Source organism: Megalops cyprinoides, chromosome 6 (assembly GCF_013368585.1).
Source record: "Megalops cyprinoides isolate fMegCyp1 chromosome 6, fMegCyp1.pri, whole genome shotgun sequence".
NCBI classification, from domain to species: domain Eukaryota; kingdom Metazoa; phylum Chordata; class Actinopteri; order Elopiformes; family Megalopidae; genus Megalops; species Megalops cyprinoides.
The window spans coordinates 22,592,395-22,612,650 of NC_050588.1; the positions used below are offsets into that span (position 1 = coordinate 22,592,395).

At 43.3% G+C, this 20,256-nt stretch overlaps 1 protein-coding gene across 1 annotated transcript in view; it reads left to right on the plus strand.

Annotated features, from left to right (window-relative positions):
* Nucleotides 1–439: 439 nt before the first annotated feature.
* The window catches only part of LOC118779324 (potassium voltage-gated channel subfamily B member 1-like), a 38,609-nt gene continuing 18,792 nt past the window's right edge, over nt 440–20,256 (plus strand). Inside the window, exon 1 of the mRNA XM_036531371.1 lies at nt 440–1,065. Coding sequence (XP_036387264.1) covers nt 511–1,065 — 555 coding nt within the window. The 5' untranslated portion in view covers nt 440–510. The remainder of the gene's footprint in view (nt 1,066–20,256) is intronic.

The window sequence follows — 20,256 nt, forward strand, 5'->3', positions numbered from 1 at the left end:
TCTCTTGGCGATGCCGAGCGACGTTTACTGAAGTAATTGTGGAAGTTCAATGATTGCAGAACTGGAAAAGAAAGGACGGTGCAGTTAATTGATTGTGGCCGAAAGAGACAGAGCAGCGGTTTCAGCACCGCTTCGCTGGACAGCGCTCGCGACTGCAGCCGAGTTCTCTCGTTTGCGCTTCCCCCACCCACTGCTTGCCAGCCAGAAAAGCTGCTGGCCTTCTTAGAGCAGATTACATTATCTATCTGGTCCTCTGATTAGTGGATAAACCACATGACATTGCGTGAGAAATGTTCTTTCTCAATGCTGTAGGTCATCTGTGTCCGGTGTCCATTTTAGAAAGTGCCCCTGATATTATTTCTCATTTTCTCCCCTCGCAGCCGCAAGAATGGAGGAAAACAGACTCAAATGTAGACGCTAACTCATCTCCTGGGGTTTGTCTTCAGGACTGACCGAATTTAGCAGATTCCGGCCTCGTTTATTCAAAAGTGGACAAACTCCTCCGCAGGGATGAATAAGTCGGGCTCCCGATCGACTTCCTCGTTACCCCCGGATTCGGTGGCGATCATTCGAAGCAAGACATGCTCCCGCCGTGTGAGACTCAATGTCGGGGGACTTCTACATGAAGTTCTGTGGCGAACGCTGGACAGGTTACCCCGCACGCGACTGGGTAAACTACGAGAGTGCAACACCCACGACTCGATAATGGAGATATGCGATGACTACAATTTGGATGAGAACGAGTACTTTTTCGACAGACACCCCGGGGCATTCACTTCTATTCTGAATTTTTACCGCACCGGAAAGTTGCACATGATGGAGGAGATGTGCGCTTTGTCTTTCAGTCAAGAGCTGGACTATTGGGGAATCGACGAGATTTACCTGGAGTCGTGCTGCCAAGCTCGGTACCATCAGAAAAAAGAGCAAATGAACGAGGAGCTTAAACGCGAAGCCGAGAATTTGAGAGAAAGAGAGGGGGAGGAATTTGATAGCTCGTGTTGTGCAGAAAAACGAAAGAAACTTTGGGACCTTCTGGAGAAGCCAAATTCATCACTTGCAGCAAAGGTGAGTGTGCACCTAACTAACGTGTTTCCGTGTTTGTTCAACGGCTCACATAATGGGGTATTTCAAATATGCAGTGTTCTCAATTGGATATTCCGTCGAATATGCTTCTGTCTGTGATAGGATTTATGCGTTTAAGCTCGTTTTAAGTGGATCGTGGAGAACTGGCGCATTAACTACATGTACTCTGCCCGAGGTCAAGCTATTATGGCGTTTTGCCAACCCGGCCTTAACCTTTTACATGGTAATTAACCACATATTCAGTGTGCAAACAAATACTAACAGACCACTGTAGTCAAAGGTGAAGACATTTCCAGGAAAGCTTTTTATTTATTGTTACATTGTGTAAAACAGCCCGTTAAACCAATGACCATGAATATAATATTGTTATAGCAACTATAGTAATAAACCTTTAAATAAACAAACCTTGAGCTTTCGCAAGACCATACTTAAACTGAGGGGGAATCTAAATATAAACATATAACTGTTCCTAAAATATACCTTTTCGAAACAACAGATTGTCACGGTAAATTCCTTTCATTCCTCATTCTTACATTTATTAATGCTGCCAGCAGGTTTGTGTCTACAATCAATGAAATATTATCTGTTACAATGTTAAATGCCAGTGGCTCAGTGTTGCATTTTACCTCAGGGGGGCGAAACACACGGTTATATCAATCATAAGGTGATTTCACACCGATAGATAAATGACTTATACATGACTTACCACCAGGAAGCCCTGGACCACAGCACCTGTAACATAAACACTTGGTTAATCTATTTGATTCATTGGTTTATGAAAGGGGGCTCCACTGAAGGTGATCTGTGTACAGTTGTGCTTGCAATGATCAACACAAACAGGAAACTAAGTGACACCTGAAATAACAGAATAACCGCAAGCAGGAGCAACAAGCTGCAAAGATGAAAGGGTTTTTGGGGGCCAAGAGGGCACCATGCTGACCTGTGCCCCATAAACATGTGTAAACATCACTTTTCCTAACCTATCTGACAAAATTGGCTGATAGCTAAAGAAAATATCACATAAGCCTCTTGCACACACCTAACAATAAATGTGTGTGTATGTGTATGCGCATACATACAAGCCACACTGAGAGCTCTGTATAACATAACATGTGCCATACAAGTCACATTTTATGTTATATAGAGCTCTTAGTAAAAGAAATGTCTCAGAGCACTTCATACAGGGCATGCCTTAGAAACAGCATTAGACACTAGTGGACTTTACTCGAAAGAAAAAAGCAACAATGTTTTGACAACAGAAGACAAATACCAAACTATACTTGACCATTGATGTCCTAATGGAACACTGTACAGTTATATGTAGGGGCTAGTAAAATGCCATATGTCCAATTTACTTTTTAGAGGATGGAAAAACAAAAAACAGTAATACACTAAAAGTGTAAGTGTGCCACTGGTTGTGTACTGGTTGGTTACTGCATCTGTGTAAAGTGTTAACAGAAAGTGTGTTTGCATAGGGTGTCAACAGGAAGCCTGTCTCTGTGACAGTCCACAGGAGGTGGTTCTCAACAGAAGATATGTGCGTGAGGTTTAAACAGGACACATGTCAGTCAGGGTTCGATGTGATTCTTTTGGACCATCTGCATGCACTCTGTTATGCACAGTTTTGTAGTCTATGTGACTGTCCACAGGAGGCTTGACAGTATATTGACACCTCTTGCTCTCTCTCAGCTGGAGAGAGATGAGCATTTCAGAGTAATGTAATTGAGTGAATTAGGGTGGTGGTTTAAAATAAATGTATATTATGTTTTTTATATTAATTAAGTGTTATGGCCATTAGGGGAGATTTTATATTATAGTGTACCACATACCCAGCAGCCCTCTGTGTGAGCTTGTTAGTAATCTTGTTTTCTTGAGGAGTGGGATTATTGGGGATTTGCCTCTTCTTAGCATAGAACTGAAACTGCAGCTTAATGTTATGAACACAAATGGTTGTAGACAGATAAAACATTTCCATCTGAATTTCAGATGCATTTAAAGTGATTGAGGTGATTAGCTTTTCAGATGCCAATGTGAGACACTTAGAGCAACATGTTAGCATTTAAAGCTTTTATCGAGGATGTCCACATATCCTATAATTGATTGTATTTTGAAGGATAATATTACAAGTACTGTCAAGCAGTACCGTTAACCTACTTAGTCCAAGTTTTCTAAGTAAACATTTTCTGAGCCAAGCTGATCTCACAAAAAAAGCAATCTCCCCACAATTGTAGTGGCACATATATCACTATGTAATTAGCTTAAAAGGAAGGCGTAAAACAACGTTCCAACTCAATGGATTCTAAATGTATTACTGCAGCTGTTTAATAATGAGAAGGAACAATGAAATCAGATGCATTCTTATTTTAAACACTTTAAGAACAGCAAATTATTCAACCATTCATAAAAGCATTGGAGGACTTACAGCTCTGAGGCATTTTGATAGAGAGATAAAGAGCTCCATTTGTCAAGCCGTACGAGGCACTCACTCACAAACTTACTGCTGCAAGCCTTGAATAATATATTTTTAACAATGAGCTGCTGATGTTAAATACCCATCAAACGCAGCCTGCATTGTGCAGGGAGACAGAGGCAGATGTGTTTGTGCTTTGTGTGTAAGAGAGGCTCTTTTTCATTGAGCCTATGGGAGAATGGGAGGAACCAAGGATATCACAGATGGTGTACTGATTGAAAGAAATTATTCCTTGGTAACATAAATATCTATTAAAAAGAAACAGTGGCCAGCGAACACCTAATTGAGGAAGAATGCAACACTAACCGTGTGAGGGGAAACACTTTGCTGCAATGCTTAGACACAGTCTCTGTTGTTCCTGGCACCACCACCACCTCTTCTCTGCTTTCAGGTACAGGTGCCTGTGCCTTTCGACATGGATTTGGTGATTCTGAGCACAGTCTCAGTTTCATTCAGAGTCTGTGGTTCTAAACATGGTGTCTGTGTTTAGAGGGAAAAACTGACATTCACGTGTTGTACAGCTGTGGTGGTTCCACCCACCAGTCCACGGTGCAGTAGACTTCTTGTCTGCACACGATGTCACGTGTCTGCAGTCCTTTCCAAGACTGCGCCTCACACCTGCAGCTAAATGCCAGGGAAATGTCACATTAATTATTTGAGAGGAGACTTTGGGGTGCATTTTGGTGTCTCTTGCTCCTCACACATTCTGTCTTAAATGCAGATTCTTAGTCCACTCAATTATGAAATGATCATTGATTTCGAGCATAGAGACACTTGGTGTCTGTGGTGCTGTTTTAGGTCTGTTCTACCTTTTAATATTTTCAGTGTTTTTATTTGTCTATTCATTCAGTGCTTTAGGGCACCATGGTTTTGTCTCTAAGTTCTACAGTTACAGTTTCTAAGTACAGCCTTCATAGAGTGCCTTGATAGAGTCAGATAGCTAATATCAATTGCCATTGTGTGTGCTCAACCTGTTTAGTATGTTTTAAACAGCAAAGATTTTGAAGTCAGATGGTTTGCTCTAGATCAGTCTGTTTATTTCAGGGGTTAACAGCTCAGTTTTGCACCAAGCTCTGGGACCTTAATCATTATACATATCCATTAACTACATTGTTCACATCTTCGTGTGCAATATGTGTAATCCTATGTGAGTAAGAAGCTTTTACCTTTTATGTTGCTATATGTTTGTGTATTTATGTATTGTCAGTGTCTGTGTGTGCGTGTGTGTGTGTGCATGTTTGAGAATGCAGGGCAGAAGAGATACTGTGTTGTCAATACTCAAGTGCCCTGTGAGAAATGCTGCAATGGGAAGAGGCAGTGCATACCTCCTCCAAAAAGGCTTTACCTTGTTTTTCATCAAGGTGAAAGTGTATTTATGGGCTTGTGAATCCCCTGGTATTCTTGACCTTTGGAAAGCTCATTGGATTGGCTCTGGAAAAATATGGTGCTGCTTGAATGACATTTTGACTCTTCTTAAAAGTGGAATGAACTGGTCTAGTAGTGTAAGGAAGTCAGTCTGTTTCCATTGAAATATTTTATTTTAGTACTGGCCTTTATTTTTTAGTCAACATTGTATAGCAGCAATATACAGATATACATCTAGACATACATAATCATTTATGAATAAAGATTGATAGGAATTCACATTTATATAAATATATTCATTTTGCAAATGGCATGTACAGTTCCAGCTGTGATAAAGCAGGTAGAGAAAGCTATTTGGAGATACCGGGAGGTAAAAAAAAAGGTGTCGTCATGCTAGTGATTTCATTCATTTGTTTGACAAATAGTGGCCTCGCTTTCTATTTACTGTCCCCAGTGGAGCGAGCGAGGACGAAAGCGCCTCGGTGAGGTTTAATCACAGACCACGGCCCCAGGCTTGTTTTCTCCTGTTTAATTGAAGGGCGGCATCGCTAAAATAGACTGTTCCCATACGCAGATTCCACTTCATTTATTTTTCAGTGCCGATGAATTTTTAATTGCACATTAATAAAGCTTGACTTGGCGGCAGTGAGAGAAGGTGCAATCCGGAGTATCTATAGCCTCTGCGCAAGCCTTTGGAGTTATAGCGTCCTAAAATAAGCTCCAAGGCTGTCAAAAGCTTTTGTTCAGAGTTAATCACATAATCATGGTGGTCATACACCTTTGGTTTTGAAGAATTTTTGACAATTCCTTCATTATCAAAATGCATACTGTTGTAAACACACGAATACATGTGATATTTGTTGTACCGATAACATGTGGACCATTTTATAAAAAATAAAAAAGTATATTGAATAAATTACACATTCACATTGCTTTCCAGAAAGAAGAGTGGTTCTGAGTGGAACTAAAATATCTCTCACTCTGTCAGCTGTCTCTTGAGGCTTGTACACTGCTGTGGCATTTATGCATGTGTAATGCAAATGGTGTCACGTCAGTGTATGCTATTACCTCTGGCAACACATACACACACACATTTATAGTTACATATGCCAGTATGAGATTTTTGGACATTTTTAATTTGTGAATATCTGTTTCTCACTAGTCATCTCAGGGAAAGGTAGCCAGTGCCAGGGGCTTCTTCAGCGTCAGAGCAGTTTCCCACGATCCCCACACTGCTGTGGTTCCCCCCACATAAAACCACATAGCCGCACATTCTGCTGACTTGCGTGAGTGGACCTATTATTCCACACACATTCAAAGAAATCCTCCCCAGCCCACCACAACAGAGGCTGGAGTCTTATGAATGTGAAGCAGTGAAATTTAAAACCTCCTGGTAAGCGCAGGGAGGCTCTCTCTTTCTCTCTCTCTCTTATCAAGCCGAAAAGAAGACGGGGAAACTGATGCTCTGTCTCCTCAGCTAGGCTAGCGTGGCACAGCTAATTACAATGCTGTCACATGCTGTTGTGTATCAGGCGACAAGCAATTGCGACCAATTACATTACATTTGGGTTGTAGATCAGATGGAGAACTACAGCTGTCCAACCTTATTCTTCTTCTTATTAGTATTATTGCATGTAAAAAATCTGCAAACACAAAAGGGAATTTAACCGAATTTAATTCAATTTAACTAAAAAGAGTTTAATTTTAAAAAAAAAATGGAGAATGGAATTGCTTTTGCTCATAAAGGCAAAGTCAAGCCTAAATGAATTGATATCTTTTTTATGCAGATATTTAATATTTAGCTCTGATCCACAATCTGAACACATATACATCTTAAAACCTCTGCACAGATCTCTGTGTAAGCTGAGCAGAATGGTGTTCTTTTCTCCAGTTACTTGTTGACAGATGGGTGGGGAATCAATGATGGTGGCTTTAAGGTGTAATTGAATTCTGGTCAGTTGAGGACAGCATCCAGCGCAGTGTTCACCGGGGATGAAATGTACATTAGTCAGTTTTTCCCCTGAGCTTCTAGGTGTGTCTCACCTGCACATTAATGCTTTCAGCATCTTACACTGAGCATTCAGTTTAGGTAGATTTCTGCATAAAAACAGCCATTGAGCTTGGATATCATCTTGCATTGCTTTGATTTATGTTGCCTTTTAAGGAATTTATATGTGCAAGGACAATAACCCAAAACAAACAAACAAAAAAGAAATCATCACCTATCAGTCAGGCATCACACACAGCCCTTTGCTCGGTCCCTCCGATCCCAGAGGAATAATTAATCACCTGAGACAGTCAATCACCGGCCCGGTTATTCATCACCAATCCTTCAGAGACAGGAGGTGAAGTGTCCTGAAATGAGTGATTGAAAAAGGGGCGGAGAGTTGCAGAACAGCAGGGAAAACGTTTCAGCTGTCAGTGCCAATTCGGTAAATGTTCATTCACTGCTTCAGCTCTGTCGATTAGAAGCTTTGGGGGTGCCGGGAACTGACATCAAATGAGATTTGGAACCCGGGTGTCTTATTTACCAAACGGATGTGTCAGTTAGTGAAGTGGTTGGAGTGGAGGGGGCGGTGAAGCACGGCCACAGTGTTTGTCGATGGGGCTCATCATAGATTGTCCCCGCAGTTCCAGGGCGGTCTTCGAACGTCCATAAATCCACAGCGCAACCTCGACTCTGCCTCGCTTATTCAACGTCCATATATCTCACTCTGAGCTTTGCGATCTATTGTGTGGCAGGCAGGTCGAGGGCTGGGTTGGTGGAGTGGGAGGTGGGGGGGGGGGGGGTGGGCTTGGGGAGTAGGTATGGGCTAGAAGAGAAACACACAATCCTCTTTCCCTCTCTCTCTTTCCCTTCCTCTCGATCATGCTTTCTCTGTCTCTTTCTTTCTTATTCTTTCTATCCTTCTCTGCCTTTCTCTCATTCTCTCTCTCTCTCTCTATCTATCTATCTATCTATCTATCTATCTATCTCAATTCAGTTAAATTCAAATGCTTTATTGGTATGATATACGAAAGTTCATACTGCCAAGGAGTAATCAACAGTTCAGAAAGCACAGATGAGGGAATCGACCAGTGTCTCTGGTCTTTTCCTCCCAGCAACACAGTAAAGCCCCCTACCAAACTTCTGCTGTGGGCTGTGCTACTGGGCAGATTACGTAAAGGTTCTGACTTGCTTTGTTGTTGGCCTTTCTTTGATTTTCTCTCTAGTTAATTATTGATACAGTCTCTCACCTCCTCTTCTTGAGCTGCATCCCTCAAACAGTTACTCGAAACTCTCACACACTTGCTGGTCCCACTTTGCCTCACCCCCTCATTGTCGAGAACGGAGATTCTTTGCATATCTAATTGACTCATTTAGGACACTTGGGTTGGGACCATTGTGTGAACTGCCTGTGAGAGCCACAAGGGTATAGTTAATGTAGATATAGCAGTCTGCTATTCTAGCACACATGACCCAGTACCCTCCAGCAGTCTCCACTAGGGCAACAGGGCTAATGCCAGTCAGAGCTTCCTGTTTGCCCTCCAAAAGACCCAGGATAGACAGTGGCTGAAAAAGAGATAGAATCAGATTGCTTTTAAGTCAAGCTTCAAAGACAAAATGTTTAGAACCTGTTCATCCATCATTTACAGTCAAGTCCATTCCCAATCGATGGCTGCATCAAATGGAAAAAACAGACTCACAGCTTGCACAAATTTTGTTTTGCTGTCAGCCAGGCCTGCTTGCAGATGAGGATTTACAGTATGGATTTTTTTGGCGTGTCTTTGATAGCATGTGATTGATGATCGGTGACATGCAGATAGAGATAAGTAGCGAAAAAACCCCAACGGATGACCCCACTGATCAGCTGAGGGATGTGGCATGATGTTTCACATCACCCAAAAGGATTAACGAGTTCAGGCAGGATGTGTTCCAATGTGAGGTCACGCAGTTCCTAAGCCCTTTGCTGACTTTGTTGAAGTTGCAACCGTACTTTACATGAGACAGATGAAGATATATTTTGTTGATATGCCCCTGACACTATCTGCCATGTTACTCTGGCCCCTCTGCACCCCAGACCTAACCATCTACTTTTCCTTTTTTCATGACCCACTCAAACAGTGACAATTGCCAGATTCTGTAGGACTTGCACAGCAGTTTGACCTTTCTATTTCTTCTAACAGTGTGCACCGAGAACAGAGACAGAACAGTTTTTTTTCCTGTTTTTGAAAAGGAAAAATCTCCATCTGTGTATGTCACATGTCATATCCACTGCAGTAAGCATTCCCACCCATATAATGAGATAGTAAAAAATATCATTGAAAATCATCCTGTTTGTAACAGAAAGAGTGGCTCAGGCCTGGGGAGTATTGTTCTAGAATATTAGTCCTCCCTCAGTTCTCACAGACATCAGGGATTCATTTCAGGGTATCTATAAATGACTTTCTTCATTGACGCTGGTGCACTGTTACCAGTCTCGTTGATTTCTTACATAACCTGCTGGACAGCTGCCCTCCAGGGACCAATGATGGATCATTGAGGTGGTTCCAGTGAGTCGTCCAGCTGTCTGAGGAGGTGTTGAACATGAATGAAAAATAATTTCTGTAGCTAATGAAAGCGTTGAGAAGGAGCTAAATCACCAGATTCAGAGATGGCTTCACTCTTGCACAAACCCATAGATCTTTAATTACAATTTTCTGACAGAAGGAACCTCAGGGGAAGAACAGAAAAGGCTGCTGTTCACTAAAACGGTCTTTTTCAGTACGAGATGTTCTTTCTGTATGCTTTCTTCTGAAGACACTGCCAAAGTAGTGAGGCACTCTATTGTGGTGGTTAAGGAACCTCGCTTATAACCAGAGCTTTGCAGGTCCAAAATACTCCAGAAAAAATTATACACCTGTATAAATGGATAATGTGTAAAATGTGAGCCTTAAAAGTTGGAGAGCTCGCTACAGCAGCAGCCATAGTAGGTAAGTATGGTAGGCTGATGGCAGATAGTATGATCTGGGGTCTCCTCTAACTAACTTCACTTCCTGATAAACCCATTTCATGCCTGGTCAAAAACACTTATAGAGCATACTAGAGTCTCCTCCCTGAAATGGGGCCTATACCCCAGATCACACCCATACTACCTAATTAATTCCCTGGACAGTGGTGCTGTGGTCTCTGTTTTTTTGTGGCCATCTTCACTGGCGGGAAAGGGAGACCAGCATGCTTGGCTGAGCGGGTCCCTTAAGCTGACACTTAGAAGGTGAGAGGTCGAGCGTGAAGAGACAGTGACATGACAGCTCTGCCGCAGCCCCAGAGATCCTTCATTCATTATTCAGAGTTGGGCTGTCTTCCGGAGCGCCAATCACTCGCGAGCCAATAGAGCTGCAGTATCGGAGCTGCAGTGCATGGCAGCAGTGCAAGGCCATGAGGCAGCGCGGTGAATGATAGTGATAGAGAAAGACAGAGAAAGGACCAAAGGCCAAGTGTTTGCATTGTGGGAGAAAGGGGTAGGGGGAGGCCCAGAGCTGGGCAGTGGTGTTTGTGTGAGAGAGCTCAGAGTGATGGAGCAGAACAGGTGTATGAGAGTGTTCAGAGTCCTGGGGCAATGGTGTGTGTGTGAGAAAGACAGCTTAGAGTCACAGGGTAGTAGTGTGTGTGGGAGATGTCAGAGTGATGGGGCAGTGGTGTGTGTGAGCGAAAGAGAGCTCAGAGTCATAGAACAGTGGTGTGTGTGAGAAAGAAAGAAAGCTAAGAGTCACAAGGCAGCGGTGTATGTGAGAGAGAGAGAGCTCAGAGTCAGGAGACATTACGTTGTCTAACAGCCTTTTCAAGGCTAGGCTATGACAAGCCCAGACATAGTCAGAGCATTCATTCAGCATTCTCCCCCGCATGGGACATCTGACTGACCGACTGCAAAATCTCACCATTATAGAACAAGTGCTCTAACACCTGCTCTTGTTTTGTGCGCTAAAATACCAAAGTTCTGCATAAGACTCAAAGGACCACTCCCCATCTACAGATAATAATTTCACTGCTTGGGTCCCATATCCTGGGCAACCTGTTTGACAGAGTCTAGGCCATTCAGAAACTGGCTAGGCTTTACTCAAGAAGTAACTCAGTCAAGGTTCTTATCTCAAGGTTGTGACAGAAATGTCCCACCTTGGATCTGAGCCCACAGCTCTCTGGTCTAGATTCCAGTCCCTGCCCACTGTGCCTCCCACTGCCTGCATGCCCACTGCCCAGGCAGTGGCTTGAATCCCTCCAGCTGCGCGCCAGCCTCAGAAGCCCTCAGAGGAGATTTCGATCTGGCCGCTGAAATCTGAGGTGGCTGCATCTGGTGAGACAACAGTGTAGGAGATTAATATAGAACATCGCCGGCCACTCAGGGTACATCTCAAGGACAGCCTGCTCTGGGCTGACTCCGAAAAGGGCAGGACAGCTGGATTAATCTGGCAGCCTCGTCTCACGGGCTGCGCGCCGCCGCTGGGCCGTTCACGTCCCACGTTGCATAAATGTAACGCTCCGTCCACGTAATTGTCTGAACCCTGCGAAGTCTTTCGTTTGCTTCTCCGTCGAAAGGCAGGCTACGTTGTGCCAAGTGAGGAATAAATGAATACGAAATCGTTCCCTCTGTCTTTCTCTCGCGCTCGCGCTGCCCCATTAACTTGCGCATGCTCCAGCTCTCGCAAATAATGGAACACTGACGGTGCTGTGCGCCTCGCGGCCAAGGCTGCTGGCCTGCCAACGGTAATTACTTGAAGCAGATACTGGATAAAGCACCACATACCGCAAGTTCCATTCTGGAGAAGTCCGAGAGGTTGATTAATAAAAGATCAACTTTGCTCCTATTGCTTCCCCTGGACAAATTCTCTTTCACTAATGTAACCATGACGGACAAAGGATAAACAAGCGCTAGAAATGATTTAATCACAGCCATCCCATCTGAATACGCCCGTCTGATTGAGCGGTGTATTCATCCCTGATGAAATGACTGTGCTATATGAATATTGTGCTTGCTGTAAGTTTAGAAGGAAGAGGAAGGGGGCTGTATCAGTGAGAGTGGGGCCAGAAACCTTCCGTTCTATGTTCCTTCCTGTTTTGTTTAACAGTCCCGGTCACTGATTATGGAGCTCCTTTGATTGCAGCTCCTTATGAATATTCATGACCAAGCAGGACTGGAATATATTTTGGATGTGTTTGATTCGGTGGTGTAGCAATTGTATGTATATCAGTTGATTCTTATAAGAATGAGAACTTAATAAGTAATGGTGTTACTACTAATCAGCATTAATGAGGTAAAAAACCTTTGAGTTTACTCAAATTATCATAAAAAATTATAAATATATTTTATTATTAATAACCTCAAGGAATTACCTACAAGGTAAAACCTAGATATTTTGACGCTGTCTTACCACTAGTACAATATCTCAAATGGACTTCTCAGACCGTGATTCTAATAGTATCATTTCTCTGGGCGTTTTACCTCCTGTCCTTCTCAGTCCTTATATGGCAGACTACATGCCTCTCTGAAATGAACATTTGCAAAATGATCTCCATCTCTCTGCAAATAGGGAAACATGGATTTGCTTGCTTGCCCAGCAAATTTTATATTTTACAGTATCCATTTACACATCTGTGCATTTGCTGAAACAGTTCCATAGGAGTACCTGGATCAAGGCTAGAGCAGCCTTGCTGACCCTTACAATGTCAGTTCCCCACAATCGCAGCACCACATTGCTTCCCAGAACCAGTATTATTAGTGGTAGTGGTATCATACAGACACTAACCAGATGGAAAGGTGACAAAGTCAGAGGATTGTAGGATTACAGGATTTAATCATTAATTTTTCCAGACTAAAAACCCAGAGTGCGAGACAAAGTGCAGAAAGCAAGGTCCCAATCTCCAGCGAATAAATCATGCTGCCTGCCCAGATGGGCAGCATCTGCTCCTCGATAAACAGAGGGAAGCAAACAAACACAGATCAGGTCAATATCATAAGCCAGTTCAGGGGTCATGGGTGGGCCATCTTCAGTTTACAGAGTGGGAGGTATAAAAACACAGCCCTGAAGATGGAACAGATAGCAGGATGTAGCACTGCACATCATTGCCAGCCAGACTGGTATCTCTAGGCATTCATATAAGCCTCCATCTATCCCCTCACATATACTCTGATTGTGTTGCTAAATGAAGCCATTCGGTGCCATTGTCTTCTCATAGAATTGAAATGTTTTATAAGGATGATTGTATTATTAGAATCACGTGGTGGGTCTGTTTGAAGGCGTATGAGGACAATGATATCCCAAGATGGCATAGTACACACAGTTCTGGTTCTGGTCCTGCTTCAACACCAACAATAACCAACAGTTGGACAGGATGGAGGCTGTGCAAGGGCTTCTATCATTAAACTGAATCCCTATTTGCTTGCATAGACTGAGGACAGAGAGGACACAGAACAGTTGCCATAGAGATCAGCACACATCTCCAGGGTGGTACTCAGACAGCTGGGGTGGACATAACAGTCAGAAGAGTACAGGTGGATTTCTGAATTGATGTCATTCTCACCCTCACCCACCCCCCCCCCCTCTCTCTCTCTCTCTCTCTCTCTCTCATACACATACACACACATACACATTGCCCCTCCTTGGGGAGCCCTTATGGAAAGATGTACAGCTAAAAAAAGGATCACATCCAACAAAAGAAAAAGGATTTGAATAAATTTCTTTTGATAGATGTATTTTTAGAATCTACACATGATGCAGTTTTTTCCAGTAGATTTGTCCAAAAGGAAATGGGTGTGGGAAGTATTGTTATGGATCTGGGAGACCTTGTCACTACTATTCTCTGAAGGATTGGGAAAGCCATAATGTGACATCATGGGCTGAGACAATTCGGGATGCCAGTGATGAATATTATTGCAGGGTGCTGCTCATTGTACATCAGGGAAAGACTCACTCAAAGGAGTTCTGAAACCACCATGTTGTGACAGCTGAATATCGCCAGAAGGATCTCTACCTGAGAGAGGCTTCAACGTGCAAGCTGACACGTTCTCCCTGGAGGCTGCTATAAATAAACATACACATACACACACACACACACACACACACATGCTCACACACACACAAATGGGTTCCGACAGATGCAGAAACTATTTTTTTCTTGTCTCTTTTAAACTGCTCTGCAATCTCCTGATTTTTCCCGCAGGTAGAAAATCAAAGTTAATCAAATAGCACAGAGATGGCTCTATCTCCACAAGAGATGTGACAGAGCACCTGAGGCCCTCTTAAGGAAGAAAAGGGAAGTTTGGAGCATCATTGAGTATGGAGTCAGTGTTCATTCTGGCCTATAGTCGTGGAGACAGCAGCAGTAAGCCATAACTCTGGAAGTCCCTGAGTCTGTCAAGATTTAAGAGTATGGTTCCAGATTCCTTCATGTTTTCCAAATCCATTATGATTTTAGACTCTGTCCAATCTTTCCAATCTTAATCTTCATTTTCAACTCCTCCATGATTTTAGGCGCTCTTGCGATTCAATACTGCACCATGACTCATGAATACCCTGGGAAGTTCTGTCAACCAAAGTTGGAATTGTTCCATAGACACAAAGGGGGTAACTCTGACACTGACAGGGATTTTCTTGATTGTCTGAAACAGGGAAACAAAAGAATTGGATTGGCTCGGGCTTGAGTTTGGGGGAGTGGACTTGAGCCACATTTCATCTGTGGTGCTGGGATGAAATGGCACAGTAGGAATAGCCACAATGAGCTGTGGTCCCATTAGCCAGTCTAACAAAGAAATCCTGCTCTGTGTGTGTGTGTGTGTGTGTGTGTGTGTTTGTGTGTGTCTATGTGTGTGTGTTTGTACATGTTTTAGAGAGAGGGGGAGTATCTTTTCTAGGTCACCACAGGAGTGCAGCGTAGTATCTGGTTCAGTTGCTATTTCAAACTATGCTATCAGAAAAAGCAACTATGTTTAATGTTTCAAAATAGTAGAATGATTGCTGGATAATTATGTATGATGAAAGTCTTTAATTTCAACAATGCAAATCCTTTTCAAATGTTTTTTTTTTATTCTTTGAAATATTTTAGAAAATTTTCTATTCTTTGAAATATCTCCTCTGCTGATATTCAGGTTATGAGAGCAGACAAACGTGTGGTCATCTGATGATAGGTTAGATTTGGAACAGTAATTAATGGATGGAATGAGCATGGGGGACCAAGGTACAAGGTCCCACTGAATCATTCATAAAAATCCATTACTTCAAATTCACTTGTGGTGATGTGGAAGTACAAAGAGGTCAGAAAGGTAGGTTTTCCCTGGGATAGGATAGCGCCCAAGACAGTGAATGATCAGAACAATGCATTTGTCAGCGAGTGTCACCAAGGCACATAGCACATTGCTCTCAGCATTCGTGACAGTGACAGCTCTGTCTAACATGTACTTTTGTGGTATTCATGACACACTGGTTGTTTTGGAGCAGTGCCACATGCAAATTTTCAGTTCTTGTGATGCTCTGGGCTTATTTGGCATGCATCTTCTCCCTGTGCTGTTCCTCTGTGCAGGTCAGTTGTTCGAGGACCCCTGCCTGCGGGAAATATCCCAGATCCTTTCTGGATTAATCCAAAGGAATTGTGTTGTGGTAATCCCTGCTCCTCTCAAGAGAGAGGGAAGGTATGGGATTCTGGAAAATTCTTAACCTTTCTCATTACCTGGTGGCCCATAGGAAAGATGTAAGCAGGTCACTGCCATGGTGGCTCAGGATAAGCGGCTGTGTGCACTGGGTGAGGCCATTTCTCCTAGGCGATACGTCAAAGGAAACTGCCCGTGTTCTGATCCAGGGAAATCCCTCTCCATCCCCTTTTTAATACTACTCCATCTTCCCTGGCTCTTCCTTACCTGCTCATTTGTTCTTCTCTGCCTTTCCATCCTCTGCTCTCTACATCCCCCCTCCTTTATGCCCCTTTCTACATCTCTGTATCTCTCCACGCCACTCCATCATCTTCATCCCTCTATCCTCTCAATCCCTGCCTACTCTTCTCTTGCCCTCCCTACTCAGACAATTTCTTTAGCCCACATGTTATATTGAGTTTACCTTTATCCTCCCCTCCACCCCATCTCCCTGCTTCTGCTTATCTGTCTGTTCTTCCCTCCATCTGTCTATATAAATAGTTATGTTGTGTTACCCAGAATATAGTCTAATTCTGCTGACTCCCAATGTATTAAATATCGCTGCTTTTACAATTATCTTACAAGGCATATCATATACATGGGTATTGATTTGATATCGTTCCTTTTTTATGAATCAGCTGAGTCCATTGTTCAGCTCTGTTATTCAGCATTGCTGTCTGTGTTTTGTGTCTCGGGTTATTATCAGTAGTCTTATTTGACACATTCGAATTGAGGTCAGTTGTAGGCTGAGCTCTTGGATCTGAATTGTAGGGATTGGTGTTGGCATAATTGTGGGTCCTGAGGTGGTTTTGTAACCTACACATGGATTGGATGGTGTGGGAGTCAGAAGGTCTGGGAAGGGACAGTGCTGAAGCAGAAGGCCTCTGAGATTCTAAGAAGCAAGCGATCTCTAAAATGAGATGATGTGGGAAATAAAAGGTTCTAGGATTGGATGCTGTTGGAACCGGGGTATTACTGGGATTGAATAATGTGGAAAGCAAGGGATCTGGGATTGGACAATGTGGGGAGCAGAGGACCTCTGGGATTGGATGATGTTGGAAGCAGAAGGTCACTGGAAGGTGGGTTGGCAGTAGTAATTTATGAGACTCCAGGACTCATCCATGCTGAGGTGTGAGCAACGGGGAAGGAATAGGACGTATGTCTTGGTTGTGTCTCATTAAAGACCAGGCCACATGTCCCATGACCCCTAAGGGTCTCCTTAAACTCTGGGCTGATGGAATACTGGTGTCATCGTCACAGTAATGGGGAGCTCTCTGCAGTGGTCACAGTGGTTATTCCGATTCATACTAACACAATAAACAATCACAGATAGTGACACATAAGAATGATTGAATTATGGAGGCCTGTCTTTAAAGGAGTTTTCTTCTGACACTATGACAGGCCAAAAAGGACTGGAAACATGGCAAAGGAACACATTAATCAAGCACATGATTGCAAGAGGGCACTTGAACGTTGTTACTGGAGGAGTTTCACCTTGTCAAAACCATTCTGTTTGAAAAGCACTACATAGGCTTACTAGACTAACAAACTACAAGCGCTCAGCAATCAAGTGAATCACTTCTCTGTCTTTTTGCTGTATTTTTGTGGCAGAGGGTGCATTGAGAGCTGAAGCGCAGCGACTCTGTCCTGCAGAACTGCTGTTTTACATTCAGCACAACTGAATTGATCCAGATGTCTCAAAAGGATGGGAAGTCAATGAGATTAAGTGGACCGTTAAGCTGTCTTCATTAACCTTATTAATACACATTATCTGCCAAATATCTGTAGGGCTATCCCGTGAATATGCTGTATGGACGGGTGGTATGGACTGTGCAAGAAAATCTGTGCATTTTCACCCTAATGATGAAGTCAGTGTAAAGACTCCATGTAAACGTGCATATCGTTGGAAAAAAATATTTGGCAACAAAAGTCTTAGATAATCTTACATAGATGTGTGGGTTTTTTTATTTAACAGCTGTGAAAACATTATTGAAAGTATCTCTACACTGTGGGACTTAATGTTATTTGCGGTGATGTTTTTTTTCCTTCCTTTCACAGAGGTCATTTATGTTGTTAGTCTTGAGCCGAGCCAGTGGAGGACCAAATTCCCTTGTGATTTCTCTGCTTACCCCCTTTGCAGTTAGTTTTTCCTATAGATGGTGTGTGAGGATTGTGAAATAGCATAGAATAGAGTGCAGAAGACTGAACTTGACTAATCCCTCCAGGGGGACATTAGATTGCCACCAGCAGTACACATGCAAACATTACATTATGCATAATAATGAGACAGTATGAAAAACAGGACATCACACTGTCTGATGTAGCCAACAAATGGACCAACAACAGAATTAAAAATACAAATGTCCTTGGCCTGGTAAACACTCGAGCCCTTACAAATGGATAATGGACAGGATCATTATATAAATAGGTGACAATCATTCAATGAAGTAGCTTTGCAATTTTAAAATATAATTCACAAGCTAAATTCTGCATTTATTTACATATCTTGCATTTAAACCAGAGGTCAGTTGCTTCCAGAGATAGCTCTAAGGGTTGTTGGATGCACTTGGTAATCAATAATAGATAATAAGGAAAGTGCAAGGGCAGACATAAAGGGGTTTAAAAATGAAAGTCTTATACTAAGAAAAGGGTAAATTTCCAGAATTGGGCTGCAAACCTCTGATATATTTAATGAAAGAAGGGAGAAATGACCGTCTGAATCTTTCAGTCTCATACTGCTGCACGATGACGTTACTCTGACTTTGCAGCCATGTGGTTTGGAACGTGTGTTGCTCATCCCTCACTGTGGAGCATGTTTTCCTCATAATTAAAAAGACAAAAAAAAAAAACAGCTGCACTTCTAGTGTCCAAACACAGGCACTCTCATGGGTCTGGAGGGTGAGCAGCTGGGGGAAGAAGGGTAGGGGGTGGGGGGATGCAGGGGGGGGGGGGGGGGTGTACACAGACCCAAATTAAAAATCCCTGTGAGGATCGCTGATTGATTCTTCTTCACAAAATGAAGTGTTCCGGCTGGTATGGCCATGATTGCTTCCTCATCTCCCGGGCAGTAAAGCGGTTTAGCAGAGGGTCTCTGGGATGGACAGGACAGGAGAGGACACGGGTCTCTCCATGTAAGGAAGGGGACGTCTGTGGGCAGCATGCCTGAGTGGCGCTCTGTTTACACTGAGCTGGATGGATGTGGGCAGTGTGCTGTGTGTCACCTCTTACTCTGACGTCTGTTTATGGCTTTGAGAGAGGGGATTCCACTCGCCGCTCGGCAACCGCAAGAGGCACAAGTGCTAGCAAGCACTAACTGCCCCCACCCCCGTCTCCAAAAAGCGGTCCCGTTTTCTTTCTTTCCCTCTCGGTTTCCCTTTCTATATGTCTGCCTCTCCCTGTTTCCCTCTCCCTGGTTGTCGCTGTCTGTCTCTGTCCTCTCTCTCCGTCTCCCTAGTTTTCTTTCTCCGTCTCTCTGTCTTGCTCTCCCTCTTTTTTCCTCTCAAGCTCTCCAGAATCCCTCTGATGACAATCCCATTACACACATCCTGTTGTAATTTAGGGATTCATTCCGTTTGCAAATCATCCTCCTTGTCGCTCTCTTTTTATACAACGCTGGTATGTTGTGGCTCGTTCGCTAGGGGTAAGGAAGGGGGCCAGCTTAAAACATTCAGTAACATCTTTTCCGGGATGAGTGCTGTGGGCAGAGCAGGGTGGGTTTAACCACTTAAGATGGATGGCTGGGAGAGAGCAGCACAGTGTCACATCAGGCGAAGTCGTGACTGACTCAGACCGCTACTTTGCCTGGGTCAGTTAGAGGACAGCAGCAAACACCATTTAGTATTTCTAAATCTTACGGATTTCTATTAGTGCATATTTAAATGCCTTTATACTGATACAGCTTTGCTTTTATTTATTGTCTACCATGTGAAGGACAAGTAGCCTCTTCTGTACCAGAACAAACTCTTTGGGATATAGGATGTATATATACACCACCCCAAGACCCTCCAATCAGTCAGAAAGACAGAAACACAGAAGGAGAGAGACAAAAAGACAAGCATTCCTGGAGAAGTATCCCTTCTGCATTCAGGAGGAAATACGGGGGGATGTTGTTCTGTTCTATAACCCCCCCCCCCTCCTCCTTCCCACAGGCTTGAGATGATGTCATTTTCCCTTTTTGCTGTGTTTTGTTTTTGTGAATGCCCTATCTAAGTAATGCAAATAGCTCTGTGTCACTATAGCAACCATCATCTCTATAATGTATGGACTCACAGCTATCTTGCTGATGAGTGGAGCATGCGCGTGCATGGATGTGTGTGTGCTTATGCGTATACGTGTGAATTTATACACTGTGTGTATGTGAATACGTGCAATTTAGGTGTGCCTGCTATCCCAGTGACCCTCAACAGACAGACAGTCAAACAGATGGATAGGTAGAGAGACATACAGACAGACAGAGACAGACAGATAGGTGAGAGGTGGTGGTCTGCAGAGTCTGGTACTGTATCAGTCAGCTGTATCCATTTCAATTTTACAATTACCCTCTATGATGGGAGGTGGCCGCCCATGCCTTGCTGGCTCTGTGGAGATTCAGTGGAGGGACTCTTTGGGGAGTAAAAGGAGTGCAGGTCAGGGCTGTGCACCTCCATTGAGCTGCTGCTCATAAGCCAGTATCACAGGATCACTTTTCCATTGCATACCCCG